This window comes from Mirounga angustirostris, unplaced genomic scaffold (assembly GCF_029215605.1).
Source record: "Mirounga angustirostris isolate CCGP_5_RB_7025 unplaced genomic scaffold, mMirAng1.0.hap1 SCAF_2, whole genome shotgun sequence".
Taxonomy (NCBI): domain Eukaryota; kingdom Metazoa; phylum Chordata; class Mammalia; order Carnivora; family Phocidae; genus Mirounga; species Mirounga angustirostris.
Genome location: NW_026991710.1, coordinates 80,632,624 through 80,648,791, shown reverse-complemented (window position 1 = coordinate 80,648,791; position 16,168 = coordinate 80,632,624). Strand labels below are relative to the sequence as shown.

Sequence of the window (16,168 nt, the reverse complement as noted above, 5' to 3'; positions counted from 1 at the left end):
CGGAGGCGGGACCACGCCAGCAGCACTCCCCGCCCATGCCACGCCCCTTGCGCCAGGCGCACTCCCCGCCCCCGTGCCCAGTACGGTGGGTCCCACCCCGGATGTTCGCAGTTCGCTGACCGAGTCCGAGACCATGGCGGCGCAGGTAGGCCTGGCGGTGCTGCGCGACCTACTCCAAAGAAGGAGGGAACAGAGGGAAAGCGTAGGATGGAACTGGGCCGCTAACTGCGCGGGGCACGCGGGGCTCGGCCTGTAGACAGGCATGAGCTGCCGGATTTGAAACGGTGCCTTGGGCGAGCTGCTCTGCGGGAAGGAAGGGAAAGAATCTTTGTTTCGGCTCTTCACTTGAAAAGGTTTTGCTGCTTCTGGGGCAGCGGAGCGAGGTGGGGGTGGGGAGAACCGGAGAGTGGGGGGTGGGGGGGGTCGGTTTCCTGCTAGAAGTGGTTTAGGAGCGCTAGTGCTTTGCGCATGCTAAAATAACTAACTGGCCTGGGGTCATACTGGGCGGGTGGCAGAACCCGCGCTCCTAACCCTTAAGGTTGCTGTGTTTCATGATTGTAATTCATAATTGAACAGTTATGGGGACACCAAAGAATGTATTTGGGAAGACCCGTGGGTCCCTTTCAGTAGTAACATTTTTGAGCATTTAAGGCACCAGAAGTTTATATCCTTTTAATCCTCCCGTGACACTTCTATGAGGTATTGTCTCCATTTTTCAGACCCAAAATTGAGGCTTAGAGGTTTGGCGTGCTTAGTGGTCACTTTAAGATAGCCAGGAGTCCTGTCCAGGTCTGTCCCTGTGCGAGGAACTACTCAGGTTCCTGAAATATACATTAGACAAGAAAGAAAGGCAGAAATATATGAATAATCAGTTTAAAGTTATTTGGTGTTTTAATGTTTTGCAAACTTTAGAAATTTTCTAGAAAGATTTAGGACCTTAAATGTTGAGGTTGAGAAGAAATGGTGAACTCTAGACGATCTTTTAGATTTAACAAATTGGCAACTTTTCCTTATTACCAAGTGCCTTTATTCAGAGAAGGTGAAAAATTATAATCCTGTGATAGTTCAAATGTTGAAGTAGGACCATTGCCTGTGGATCTAGGGCAGAGCTTTGTTTTGCTTAGAATTGTCACTGAAAGAAAAGGTTAATCTTTCAAACATTCCTGAGATGAGGGGACGGGGCATAAAAGCTTAGATTATAGATGAATTATTTATTCATGTTGCTTAAGTTCTCTAGGATCCATGGCTATTCTGAATTTGACCTTTGGGACTTTGTTTTGAGATTTATGGTACATTCCATGAAAACAGATTGTAATGCAATGTCTGAATTTTTTCACCATCAGATTTAATATCTACACTTTAATTTTAAAAGCAATAATTTCCAGCCTCACCAGTTTACACAAGCCACTCATCTCTGTATATAGTTCAACTCTCCTTTTCCTCCACTCTGTTCTGCTAATATTGATTTGTTTTTGCAAAGCTACACAATGCCGAGGACTGTATTAGGGACTTTGTTCATTTTCATTTACTTCTCACAATAGCTTTTTGTAATTGTAGGTGTTTTATCACTATTTGTAACTCTTTCTCATCCTTTGTTATCCTAGTTAAAAGTGAAGTTTTTTCAAACCCACCAATCAAAGTTAACTCTCTTTCTCCATTTTGTGCATTTTCTCCACTTAGTGCAGGAGCACTTTATGCCTCTCCCTTTAACTTACAGTTATTGGAATTGTTGACTTTGAAGTTTGTCTCCTATAAACCCAGCAGTTTGCAACCTTTATTCTGTCAACACATTTTATAAGCATTATGTGAACTAATCAAAACTTCCCTGTGGGGGCGGGGGGGGGGAGGGTGTGGCAAAATAGGTGAAGGAGATTAAGAGGTTCAGACTTCCACTTATAAAATAAAGAAGTCATGGAAATGTACAGCATTGGGAATAAAGTCAATAAAATATTGTAATAACTTTGTATGGTGACAGATGATAACTAGACCTACCCATGGTGATCATTTCCTTATGTATATAAACGTCAAATCACTATGTTGTACCCCTGAAGCTAATATAATATTCAGTGTTAACTATGCTTCAATTAAAAAAAAATTTTTAACTCTCCTCATTACACCTGATTCTCTGGTAAAGGAGGAGTGTACTAACTAGAATTTCTAAGGCAATGCTATGCTATAGAAATATAATACAAGTCCCATATGTAATTTTTTTTCTAGTTGCCACATTGAAATTGGATAAAAATTACATTCATTATACAGTAATCCCCTCCCCCCCCACCTGATCTGCTGTTTCAGTTACCCAAGGTCAACTACAGTCCGGAAGCAGGTGATCTTCCTTCTACCCATTATCAGAAAGTCAGTAGTAGCCTAACACTACATCACAGTGCCTATGTCACTCCATGTCATCATCTCAAGAAGGATGACTGCATGCAGTACAATAAGATATTTTGAGAGAGAGACCATATTCACATAACTTACTATAATATAATTTTTCTATTTTATTATTGTTAATCTCTTACTGTGCCTAATTTAGAAATACTCTAGGGTATATGTTAAGCATTCAGATTCCTTGGATCCTGTGCCAGACCTTACTGAATCCGATTGTCTTGGAACCTGTATTTTTTTTTTTTTTTAAGATTTTATTTATTTATTAGCAGAGCGAGGGAGAGAGAGCATGAGCGGGGATGAGGGGCAAAGGGAGAGGGACAAGCAGACTCCCTGCTGAGCAGGGAGCCCAACGTGGGGCTCAATCCCAGGACCCTGAGATGATGACGCATGCCGAAGGCAGACACTTAATCCACTGAACCACCCAGGTGCCCCTGGAATCTGTATTCTTTTTTTTTTTTTTTTTTTTTAAAGATTTTATTTATTTGACAGAGAGACACAGCGAGAGCGGGAACACAAGCAGGGGGAGTGGGAGAGGGAGAAGCAGGCTCCCTGCCGAGCAGGGAGCCTGATGCGGGGCTCGATCCCAGGTCCCTGGGATCGTGACCTGAGCCGAAGGCAGACGCTTAACGACTGAGCCACCCAGGCATCCCTGGAATCTGCATTCTTGATATGCTCCTGCTTATGCATTGTAGAAGGCCATTAAATACTTGCTTAATAAGACTTCTTAACCAAAAGAGGCTTTTATATCTGACCATATGGTCATCTCAATTAAATTTTTTTAGTGAACATTATGTATATGAAATCTAAGAACATGCAAAACAGTTCTCCATATCACTTCGGGGTGTAGAGTGTTTTGTGATTGTGTGATCTACTTTCTAAGATTAGCATTCGTCAGGATCTAAATTAATAAGGAATTCATTATTAGTGCAGGAGGATAAACAACTTGCTCTCTTTTGTCCCCATTTCAGGTTATCAAGTGCAAGGCTGCAGTTGCCTGGGAGGCAGGAAAGCCTCTCTCTATAGAGGAGGTGGAGGTGGCACCCCCAAAGGCTCATGAAGTTCGAATTAAGGTAATGACACATCTAAGGCACTGGAAGAGAAGACTTACAATTAGGTCTTTGGGTAGATGAATCCTCTGAGGATAAATCCCAAAGGCCAGTGTCAAGGAGAAGGTATTGAAAGTCATCCAACCTCAGAATCACAACATCCTTCTCTTATTTTTTTTTTTTTTAAGATTTTATTTATTTATTTGACAGAGACACAGCGAGAGAGGGAACACAAGCACGGGGAGTGGGAGAGGGAGAAGCAGGCTTCCCGCGGAGCAGGGAGCCCGATGTGGGGCTCGATCCCAGGACCCTGGGATCATGACCTGAGCCGATGGCAGATGCTTAACGACTGAGCCACCCAGGCGCCCCCATCCTTCTCTTATTTTACCCCCTTCACTTTTGCAGCTCTTCTCTCCGTCTTTTTAGCTTTGACGTTGAGCTCAGCAGCCTTCCCCACGGATCACTGGATTATTGCAATTTATCTTCCATAGCCTGTGTTTAAGATGAATTTGTAAGATGCTCTCTTTTCTCCTGATCGTATGACTTAAAACGAATGATGACACATTAGAAACAAAAGTAGAATTGGTCTTCAGACTCGTTAGAGGCAGTTCCGAATAAGATTTGGGAAGAGGCTCCTGATTTGACTGGAGCAACAAGCAAGTGAAGTCCACTTGCTTAGAGAGCTTTAAAATGTACTGAAACTTGCAGGCAAGGCCTTGATTCAGGGGAGCCATCAGTCTAGTCCTGCTCAGCCTCTGCTGTGGCAGAGAAAGGAAGTTACCCATGGAGAGAGGGATATTGTACAAGGCAGCCTCCTGGGTATTTTTAGCATTCTCTCTTGTTTTGATGTAAAAGTAATACTTTAAAGTAGTGACCATTGAATAAAACTAACATTCCAGAAAAGGTAAGCTTTTTTTGCTGTGAATTAGAGTATACTTTCCCCATCCCACCTCCAAACACTCATGCTCCCAGGAATCAAATAACAAGTGGAGGAGCCCACAGCCAAATAACTTTTCAAATCCTTTTCAACCTGGACCCAGGAATCTGAAATCTTACACAGTTAATACATTTTTCTCTAAGTTCAGACATTAACCTGATTGTGACTTTGCCACTGAAAAAGAAAATGTGTCCTGGGATGTACTAAGATGAGCTGTATGGGAAACTACTAACAAATAGCAGGTATATAGGTGAGAAACAAAGAAGCATAAATAGAAACACTCCGCGATTTCATTTTTTTTTTTTAAGATTTTATTTATTTGAGAGAGCGCACAAGCAGAAGGAGTGGCAGAGGGAGAGAGAGAAGCAGACTCCCCGCTGAGCAGGGAGCCCAGTGCAGGGCTCGATCCCAAGACCCTGGGATCATGACCTGAGCCGAAGGCAGACACTTAACCAACTGAGCCACCCAGGCACCCCTCCAGGATTTCTTTTCTGTGCTTTTAGTGGTTCCTCTCCACACCTGGAGGCACAGTGCCCATAAAATCACCGCGTTTACTTGCTCTTGCTAGCCTGCACTGGAAAGGAGATAGATGTACCATTTCCTTTGCATATAAACACGCCATTACTTTTATGGATCACTAAAAAATGCTGTCAGTTCTAATCGTTAAGATGCCACGGATTGTAAGCACGTGTTGATGGTAAAGAGGTTAAAATATCAAAGAAACGTATCTTAGAATCAGTGAAATAGGGTATTAAAAATGCCTTGCCTTTGACCTGTATCTCACTCTGAATTGCGTGCAAACACACACGTCCTTTAATATCCTGCTAGATTATTGCTACCGCAGTTTGCCACACCGATGCCTATACCCTGAGTGGAGCTGATCCTGAAGGGAGTTTTCCAGTGATCCTGGGACATGAAGGTGCTGGAATTGTGGAAAGTGTTGGCGAAGGAGTTACTAAGCTGAAGGCAGGTGAGGAGGATATTTGAACCACTTAATTTCATAATTTCAACTTATTTCTGCAAGGAAATTACATTTCCATTAAGTGATACATTGTTTCTTCATGAACAAGTTATCAGCTGAGTCATTTGTCAAGAACAATTTTATTCCTTATCTGGGAAGCACAAATATTGGAGAGGTTTTTTCCTTTTGGATTTTGCAGACTACTGTTCATCTGAAAGTATTTATTTCCAAAGCCAGTTTTGACCAATTAAACAAGAATTTTTTTTTTTTTTTTTTAAAGATTTTGTTTATTTATTTGACAGAGAGAGACACAGCGAGAGAGGGAACACAAGCAGGGGGAGTGGGAGAGGGAGAAGCAGGCTCCCCACAGAGCAGGGAGCCCGATGCGGGACTCGATCCCAGGACCCTGGGATCATGACCTGAGCTGAAGGCAGTTGCTTAACCAACTGAGCCACCCAGGCGCCCCTAAACAAGAATTTTTAAAGATTCATCAGTGAGTCAGTATTTTGAAGCCCATGACCTTGTTTTCCAGTTATAATTTTAAGAGCTTCATTTCAATCAAAATTTTGAAAACGTATTTCTTGTATAGTCAGTGTCTGAATGATGTTATGTAGGTAAAGTTTTAAGTTGAAGTTGTTAACTTTGCAAAGCCACATGAGTTGACAGGAGTGGAAGTTTGCAGGGGCTGATGTATCCATTTAGAAACAGATGCTCCGTATTCAGGATAATGTCTTTGCATTTGTCTCCCAGGTGATACTGTCGTCCCACTTTACATCCCACAGTGTGGAGAATGCAAATTTTGTCTAAACCCTAAAACAAACCTTTGCCAGAAGATAAGGTTAGTATCTTTGTTATTTTATTCTTAAAATAGTAAGTAATTATGGGGCAGTCTATCCAGAATATTCTACATGAATTATTTCATTTCAGCTTTATGGCAGCCTCATTATCACTGGTATCCCCATTTTCATACATGAGAAAATTAAGACTCAGATTAAGTGATTTACCCAATATCATAACTAGATAAAACAGAATTTTCTGAACCCATTCTCCTTACATAACACTGGGCTAAATTTGCCAAAATAGAAATTAAGGAGGGACATGCTTATGAAATCAAATGAAATCATTTTTATGAGCCATTTTATTGTCTATGAAATCCAAGTAATAAAACTCATAAAAAAAAAAACCTCATAAGTTTCCTAGGAACATAACAAGAGATAACATAACCCCTTGACACAGAAAAGGTGGTTATTTTATTGTAGTAAGGTAGCAACACTTACCTTACTACAGGCAATTTAAGATCTCCTTGTATTCCCCTTTTTTTACTCTTATTGAGGTAGAACATATGTAATAAAGTACTTAGTCTAGAAATCTTAAGTGTATGCTCCACGAATTGTTATGTATATACTCACCTAATGGTTAGATAGAGAACCTTTCCAGCACCCTACAGAGTCATTCATATCCCTTCCACGTCAGTACCTGCCTCCCTCAAAGGGAACCACTGTTCTGATTTCTTTCGCTACAGGACTTCATATAAATAGAATCACATACTGTGTGCTTTTTTGTCTGGTTTCTTTCATTCATAATGTCATATGAGATGTATCCAAGTTGCTCTGTGCATCAGTTCTTTTTGTTGCTCTGCCACATTTCATTCCTTTATCTCTATTTATCCATTCCCTGTTGATGGACATTTAAGTTGCTCCTTAAATGTTTGGGGCTGTTGTGATTCATTCTGCCGTGAACATTCTTGTGCATATCTTTTAGTGAATATATGCACTACTTTCTCTTGGGTATTTTCCTAGGGTTGGAATTGCTGAGTGTAATTGTGATTTCATTTAGATGACCAATTTTATATTTCTCATATGTATTTGGTGTTCTGCCATGGTTTCTGGCTCATAGCTACTAAAACCCTTGGAATTTCCTTTACGTGGGCTATAAAGGTGTCTTTGTTATATTAGTGAAGGTGACTTTTGGAAAACCATTAAGAAACCTGTGGATGGCCTGGCTTTTGGTAAGGGAAAAGGGGCTGTTGAGGTTGAATCAGCCAGTGGCCAATGACAGTCAGTCATAACTATAATTAAGCTTCCATAAAACCCCAAAAGGACTGAGTTCAGAGAGCTTTGGGGCTGTTGAACACATGGAGATTGGGGAGAGTGACATACCTGTAGAGCATGTGGAAGCTCCTCAGCTTTTCCCCATACCTCCTATGCTTCTCTTCATCTGGCTGTTGATTCATATTCTTTATCATATCCTTTAATAACGTAAGTGTTTCCATGAGTTCTATGAGCTGCTTTGGGGAATTAAAAGAACCTAAGGAGGAAGTCTTTGGAACCTCCGATCTGTAGCCTCTGGGTCAGAAGCATAGGTAACATGGGGCACCTGGGTGGCTCAGTCAGTTGAGCTTCCTACCCTTGGTTTCATCTCGGGTCGAGCCCTGTGGCAGGATCTGCACTCAGCGCCGAGTCTGCTTGATATTCTCTACCTCGCCCTCCGCCCCTCCCCCAAGTTGTATGCGCACATGCACGCACTCTCTTTCTCTGTCAAATAAAATCTTAAAAAAAAAAAAAAAAAGGCACTGATTAACAGCCTGGAGCTTGCAGCTGGTTTCTGAAGTGGAGGGTAGGAGGCAGTCTTATAGGACTGAGCCCTTAACCTGTGGAACCTGATGGCTATCTCCACATAGCTGGTGTTAGAATTGAGTTGAATTCTCAGACACCCTGCTGGTGTCCAAGAATTGTTCAGTGTTGTGTGTGAGGGAACACACCCCCACACCCACATTGGAATTGGGTCCATGACCTAGAAGATTGAGTCACATATGGAAAATCCATGTGTTCTTATATTTGTTTTCTAGTGCCATTGACAAAATTAGTTTATATTTTTGGGAAACAAGATTCCATTTACTTTATAACATAAGTCCAGTTAGTTTTGGCAAAGCTAGAACCAAAATAAATTTTGTTTTGAAAGGTAATTTCAAACACTGTTTAAAAGCTTGGGACCTATCAAGTATAATAATGGTAATGGGCTTTTTGTGGCTGTCTGTAGCGTTTTAGAGGGACAAGTCCTTTCAAAGCATAAAATGTATCCCATGTCACCTTTTGTTCAAGAAAGTCCTCTGGGACAGTAGTGATTTCGTACATCAAGGAAGGCTAAACAAACTTAAGTTGCTCTCTTAAAGATTTAAGTTATTTGTGGTAGAGCTTTGTCACATAGTTTTTTGTTTCTGGTCATGTTTTTCTCTCAAAGGAAATGTATTTACTCTTGAGTCTAGAGGCAATCCATTTTCTTTTCATCTGTGTATTTGTTTATTCTGTGTATTCCAAAAGATTAGCCCAAGAATGTACGTCAAATTATAGTGCGTTGTTTTTGCTAAAAATAACAAATATTAAGCACCCTGTGCCAGGCACAATGTTAATGCCTTCTATAACATTTGATTTTTATAGTAGTCTATAAGGAAGATATTATTGTGTCTTTCCATTTTATAGTGAGGAAACTAAGGCACAAAGGTTAATTTACTGGCCCAAGATCACACTGGATTTGAACCCAACTGTGTTTGACTTTAGGGCCTGTACTCCTAAGCAGGACATTACGTTACCTATCTATTTAGAATGTCAAAAATAATTTTTGATACCATTTATCATACTGGTTGCCTTTGTGAGGTTTTTTTTCTTCATCCTTCATTAGTGTTACCAACTACACAGGCAAAAAACAAAGAGAAAGAAAACTTGAATCCTTGAGGACTATTTTGAAAAAAGCCTCCAGAAAGATCTAAATTAGCCAGTTGGCTATCTATTTTCATCACCTGATCTGCATAATTGCTCATAATCTCTGCTTGTGTAGATTCTGGTTTTGGCTCTGTGCTTTCAGAAGTTATATTTGCTCACAGTTTTATGATGGATTTTTAAAATTATTTCATCTGATCCATAAGTTGTGTCTGTTAAATTTATTCCAATACCCAACAGTAAGATCCAGGAGGATATTGAATGTTGGAAAAGATATATAAGAATATAAGTCTTTCTTAAGTTTCCCTAATAAGGCATTGCCGAAAGGTACTAAATTATTAATAAATACATTAGAAATTAGACTTTGGGGGTCGCCTGGGGTGATGCAGTTGGTAAAGTGTCCAGCTCTTGTTTTCAGCTCAGGTCATGATCTCAGGGTCGTGAGATGAGCCCCACATTGGGCTCTGTGCTAAGCACGGAGTCTGCTTGAGTTCTCCCTCTCCCTCTGCCCCTCCTGCTCATGTGTGCACATGGTCTCTCTGGCACGTGCGCGTGCTGTCTGTCTCTCTAAAATAAATCTTTTTTTTTTTTTTAAGATTTTATTTGAGAGAGAGCATGAGAGTGGAGGGGGTGAGAGGGAGAAGTAGACTCCCCAGTGAGCAGGGAGCCCAATGTGGGACATGATCTGGGACTCTGGGATCATGACCTGAGCCGAAGGCAGTCGTTAACCAATTGAGCCAGCCAGGCACCCCCTAAAATAAATCTTTAAAAAAAAAAAAAGAAATTAGACTTTGGGTCTTAGTACACTTTTCTGTCTGTCATATTTAAAATTGATTTCTTTTTCCTGTGCATTTTGGGAAACCTGATTTTACCCTGCCTTTTTCCTTTTTTATTTTCTTTAGAGTTACTCAGGGAAAAGGATTAATGCCAGATGGTACTAGCAGATTTACTTGCAAAGGAAAGACAATTTTACATTACATGGGAACCAGCACATTTTCTGAATACACAGTTGTGGCTGATATCTCTGTTGCTAAAATTGATCCTTTAGCACCTTTGGATAAAGTCTGCCTTCTGGGTTGTGGCATTTCAACTGGTTATGGTGCTGCTGTGAACACTGCCAAGGTAAGAGATTGGCCTGGATTTTAGCTTCTGCCTTCTGATTTGATACAACAGAGCTTTGCTAGAATAGTGAACTTGGCCCGGTGTGTAAGAAACCTAGTGATTTCCTTGACACTTGGGCAATGAGTACCTAATAGACTGTCTTTCCTGTTAGGTGGAGCCTGGCTCTATTTGTGCCATCTTTGGCCTAGGAGGAGTTGGACTGGCGGCTATCATGGGCTGTAAGGTGGCTGGTGCATCCCGGATCATTGGTGTGGACATCAATAAAGATAAATTTGCAAGGGCCAAGGAGTTTGGAGCCTCTGAATGTATTAACCCCCAGGACTTCAGTAAACCCATCCAGGAAGTGCTCATTGAAATGACTGACGGGGGAGTGGACTATTCCTTCGAGTGTACTGGTAACGTGAAAGTCATGGTAAGTATGTTTTGCTTCATTCCTTTTTTTTTTTTTTCCCTCTAGCTTTATTGTAAGAATAGAGCATGTAATACATACGCAAAATATGTATTAATTGACTGTTTATATTATTGGTAAGGCTCCTAGTCAACAGTAGACTGTTGGTTAAATTTTGGGGGAATCAACAGTTATATGTGAATTTTCGACTGCACGGGGGCTGGGCGTCCCAACCCCTGTGTGTTGTTCAGGGGTTAGCTGTACATCCACTTTACTAACCTCGAGCAACAACTTCTCTAAAGCTCAGTTTCCTCTTCTGTAAAATGCAGACACAGTAATGACACCACCTTGACACAGAGTAGATGTTCAGCAGGAGTGTTACTGTTCTCCACCTGCTTCCTTTATTAAAGTCTTCAGAATTTTGAACTAGGATTTATTTTAAAAACTAGACAGCAAGAGGCGCCTGGGTGGTTCAGTCGGTTAAGCATCTGCCGTCGGCTCAGGTCGTGATCCCGGGGTCCTGGGATCAAGCCCCAATGTCAGGCTCCATGCTCCACGGGGAGCCTGCTTCTCCCTCTCCCTCTGCCTGCTGCTCCCCCCAGCCCCCGTTTGTGCTCTGTCTCTGTGTCAAATAAATAAATAAAATCTTAAAAAAAAAAAAAAGCTAGACAGCAAATAAAAGCTTTTAAATTCTTTCATTTTGTGTTAATATTTAGCCAGGTTAAAAATTTTTTTTTTGAGGGCACCTGGGTGGCTCAGATGGTTGAGCGTCTGCCTTCGGCTCAGGTCATGATCCCAGGGTCCTGGGATCGAGTCCCGCATTGGGCTCTCTGCTCCTTGGGAGCCTGCTTCTCCCTCTGCCTCTCTCTCTCTGTCTTTCATGAATAAATAAATAAAAATCTTTAATATAAATAAATAAATAAATAAAAATAATAATTTTTTTTGAAAAAACTGTTGAATGAAATTACATTTACCAAATAGTGTGATCACTTTGTGTGATTTTTTTAGAAGCTCTGTACCGCCACTCTTTCCTCCCAAAGCTACTTTGCTGATACTCTCAGCAGAATGCACTGACTGGTGTGATTTGGTCCTGCCCCTGTCTGCAGAGAGCCGCGCTGGAGGCCTGCCACAAAGGCTGGGGCGTCAGCGTCATAGTCGGGGTCGCTGCCTCGGGTGAAGAAATCGCCACTCGCCCATTTCAGCTGGTAACAGGCCGCACATGGAAAGGCACTGCCTTTGGAGGTAATTCCGTGCGTGAGCACATTTTCTCTTTTGTTATTTCCATTGGCAGAATTTTCATCCCAGACTGATTTGTTTTAACGAGAATTTTCATGGACTACCTTCTCATCATAAGTTGTTGCATAGTTATTTTAATAAGAAGGTTTCCTATTCAATCAGTATTCACCCCTGGGGCTGGGGAGATGCTCAGCTTCCTCTGAAGCACGAGATCCCTTTTTGCACACACAAAAATCAGTATCCTGTTGATGAGGAAATAGTTGGGGGTAGGGCAGGAGTGAGAAGTTGGCTCGAGGGTACACAAACAACAGTGTCAGCCCCACTGCTATGTTGTCGACTGAGATTATCGGCATTTCTTCTCAGTGTTCCCGAGCGTGGTTATTGCTGCATGTGATTGTAGCTCTGTCTACATACTACTGACCTCAGCGGTAACCAGTACAAAGTCTTTAAACTGAAAATACCGTATTAGACCAGACCTGGTAACAGAATTGGAAAGCTGCCAGACTGATCATTTTTCCCTTTTGTGATCCTAAAAAGTACACGGTCGGCTGGGGTTGCCTAACTACTGGTAGAATGCTGAAAAAGCATTTCCATCTTTTCCGTGCTTGCTCAGCTGGGAAGCACAAATCATGCTTTTATATCCCAACAATTATGAATGAATGAAATCTCGTGTTTTCATAGGTTTTTAAATATATATATCTATAGATATATATACATACACTCCTATATGTGTATATATATATATATTTATATTCTTGCTGTCCTTTTAGGGGGGAAAAATCACATTGCATGAGTTTTTAATCTGTATTTAACAAAGCGTCTCTTAAGATCCCCATCCTCATATTATGTCCACTTTTTTGAAGGCCAGAGGAAAAGATCAGGAAAGTATGAGGGGTTTAGCCCAAGTTTTCTGTCTTTGTACTATAGAATTCACCATAAGAAAATGTCAAGGGGCGCCGTGGTGGTGCAGTCTGTTAAGTGTCTGACTCTTGGTGTCGGGTCAGGTCATGATCTCAGGGTTGTGAGATAAAGCCCTGCATCGGGCTCAGCTCAGTCAGCTTGCAGATTCTCTTTCTCTCTCCCTCTGCCCCTCTCCTGACTCAGGCGAGCTCGCTCTCCCTCAAATAAATAACAAAATCTTAAAAAAAAAAAAAGAATTTCTATTAAAAAAGAAATGTAAAGCTGACTAAACTTGCCTTTCCAACTAGATGTATACTTCACTTGAGTATCTTAGAATAGACTTTTAAGGCCACACATCCTCCCAGGTCCTTAACTATATTGGAAAGGGCATTCTAAGCCTGGGAGACTGAGCCAGGGGGTTTGATCCTAACCTCTCACTGGAGCCTCATCCTCCCAGCTCATGCTGGTTGGGAAATAAGCTGGAGCATTAGGGCCCAATGGGTGTTGTTAAAATATGACCCACAGATGGAAATAGAAGTTTGGGTCTAGAGAATAGTGGTGGCTGTACTTGTCTCAGTTACCAGGAGATTTAAAGGAGAAAGAAGGGGTGCCTGGCTGGCTCAGTGGGTAGAGCATGTGACTTGATCTTGGGGTCGTATGTTCAAGCCCCATGTTGGGCATGGAGCCTACAATCAATCAATATTATATAAATATAATTTTTTTTAAAAAAAAGGAAAAGGGACGCCTGGGTGGCTCATCCGTTAAGCGTCTGCCTTCGGCTCACATCATGATCCCAGGGTCCTGGGGATCGAGCCCCATATCGGGCTCCCTGCTCAGCGGGAAGCCTGCTTCTCCCTCTCCCACTCCCCCGCTTGTGTTCCCTCTCTCGCTGTCTCTCTCTGTCAAATAAATAAATAAAATCTTAAAAAAAAAAAAGCCCCACAGTTTTTAGGGGAAGAATAATTGGTAGAAGATATAAGGAGGGAGATTTGGAAAAGGCTCAAAAGAGGTTTGAAATGAGCTACAAAGTGTCCCTAGTTTAAAAGGTGGAAAGGCTTCTTTGTCGATTTATTATGTCCTTCAATATAAGTGAAAGACTGAAGGACCTGATTTTGTTTAAAATCTTAAGTAGCTAGGGCGCCTGGGTGGCTCAGTTGTTAAGTGTCTGCCTTCAGTTCAGATCATGGTCCCAGGGTCTTGGGATCGAGTCCCACATCGGGCTCCCTGCTCAGCAGGAAGCCTGCTTCTCCTTCTCCCACTCCCCCTGCTTGTGTTCCTGCTCTCACTTTGTCTCTCTCTGTCAAATAAATAAATAAAATCATTAAAAATAAAATAAAATCTTAAGTAGCTAAAAATTTCCCACTCTTGTTTTCAGTTTCACAGTTTTCTAGGGTGAGATGCTATCCCTAATTTCATTGTTAAATTTAAAACCAAAGGAATAAAGTCATGTATCACATCAGTTTTATTCTTCCTTGAATTTCATGATTACAGAAATCTGTTACAGACCTAAATAAGTTTGGTGTAAGACTTCCAGAGTTCTGTGCTAGGTAGTTTAAAATTTTGTCTCAGTTTGCTAAAAACTTAATGAGATTTTAGTAAATCTTAATACAGAAAAAGGAAAACACTCAGAAGGCATTTCCTGTTTTCTTAGCTAAAGACATACATTAAATTCTTCCTCCTCTCTGCTGATTTTGAAGTTCTTCATTCCTTTTTAATTCATGATAAAATTCTCTTAAATGTCTGTCACCCACTAAGTAATAAGCATACTGTAAAGATTTTTGGGAGAATTAATACATGTATGATTTCTTTTAGGATGGAAGAGTGTGGAAAGTGTCCCGAAGTTGGTGTCTGAATATATGTCCAAAAAGATAAAGGTTGATGAATTTGTGACTCATAATCTGTCTTTTGACCAAATTAACAAAGCCTTTGAACTGATGCATTCAGGCAAGAGGTAAGCTTCCTCTTTGGCTATATATTGTAAAATGTAGTAATGATTTAGGGTTTATATAGGAAGGGTAAAAAAAGATAGTTTTAGTGGTCTTAAAAGATATCTGTTAAAACCTGTTTATTGCTTCCTTCTCTTACAGCATTCGAACTGTTGTAAAGCTTTAAATTCAGCAGAGAAAACCTGTTCATCCTTGTACCGAAGTCTTGTGGTCCAGCTGGAACAGCCAGACAAGCAGGGAGAAGATCTTCCAAGTTGACAGCCTCTTAGACATTCAAGACCTTCTAGACCTTCTCTACTACTACTTCTAGAGTAACCTACTCTAGGCAATAATATTTTTTGTATAATTCATAAATCTCTAATCAAGGACAAGGCTAATACAGTCCTAAATCTGTTTTCTGAACTCTCCTTCACATGTATAATTGCCAACTCATTAAGGAATATCCTAACATAATAAAAGTAATTTCTGTGTATATGTAGACATTGTCATCTCTGTTTTATGCTGACTTCATTCTCATGGTTCCTGTCCCCATAATTTTCATTCTTTACAGGAAAGCTAGAGAAAACGGGGCAGTGGTGAGTATCTGAACTTTGCCTTCTTCCATCCTCAGTAATTTTTGCTTAACTTTTAGGAGTTGCTGGCCCATTTACTAAACACCGATATCCTCACTGTCAGGGGCAAAGTTAATCAGAACCCAAGTCTCAGCCCCTGTGAGATTACATTCTTGAGAACAGATACCATGCCGTGTTTAGACTCACACTCCCAATTCCCAGTACGGCATCTGGCCCACACTGGGCACTAAACTTCATTGACAAAACTACTTCTGGGCATAAAAAGGTGTATGTGTGTTGGTGGCAGCTTCTATGAACTCTTTGAAGTATGTAAAAAAAAATATATACTGAATTTCAGAGTTCCCAGGCACTTTTCAAATCTTAACATTTACCACGTCTGGACACATTGCCTTTCCTCTCCAGAGGTTTTTTATGAATTATCTGTCCACATCCTTTTCCTCACCACCCAGAATTTGGTGTTTTTCACTCTCATGCATATTGTTACACTTTTACTATACATATCCCTTAACCCTCTAGTCTTTGGTATTGAAAACCTGATACTGTCTCATTCTGCAGCTTTCATTTTTTACTCATTATGGTGTGATGAATCCATGTGATGCTCTCATACACTAATTTTAATACTGTGCAACAGTATTCAGTTATATGAAATAACATAACATCTGCTGTCCAAATGATGGCATAAAGCAGCTTCCAGAGCTGTTTCTGTCTTGCTAACACTGGTGAAACATTGTACATCTTGTTCATTGTGTTAGTTACTTAGGATATATAGCTGATCCTTGAACAACATGGGTTTGAACTACACCAGATCTACTTACACATGGATTTTTTACATTATGGTATTGTAAATGTATTTTCTCTTAACATTTTTTCTCTAGCTTACTTTGTTGTAAGAATACTGTTTGTAATACATACATAAAAAATGCGTTAATCAACTGTTCTCTTAAGGCTTCCAGTCA

At 40.8% G+C, this 16,168-nt stretch overlaps 1 protein-coding gene across 1 annotated transcript; it reads left to right on the top strand.

Annotated features, from left to right (window-relative positions):
- Positions 1–42: 42 nt before the first annotated feature.
- On the top strand, positions 43–15,118 carry ADH5 (alcohol dehydrogenase 5 (class III), chi polypeptide). The gene is made up of 9 exons (XM_045880708.3): positions 43–145; positions 3,357–3,458; positions 5,200–5,341; positions 6,083–6,170; positions 9,951–10,170; positions 10,322–10,582; positions 11,665–11,800; positions 14,507–14,645; positions 14,782–15,118. The coding sequence occupies exons 1-9, from the start codon at positions 134–136 to the stop codon at positions 14,804–14,806; spliced, it is 1,125 nt and encodes a 374-aa protein (XP_045736664.1). The 5' UTR covers positions 43–133; the 3' UTR covers positions 14,807–15,118.
- Positions 15,119–16,168: the final 1,050 nt, after the last annotated feature.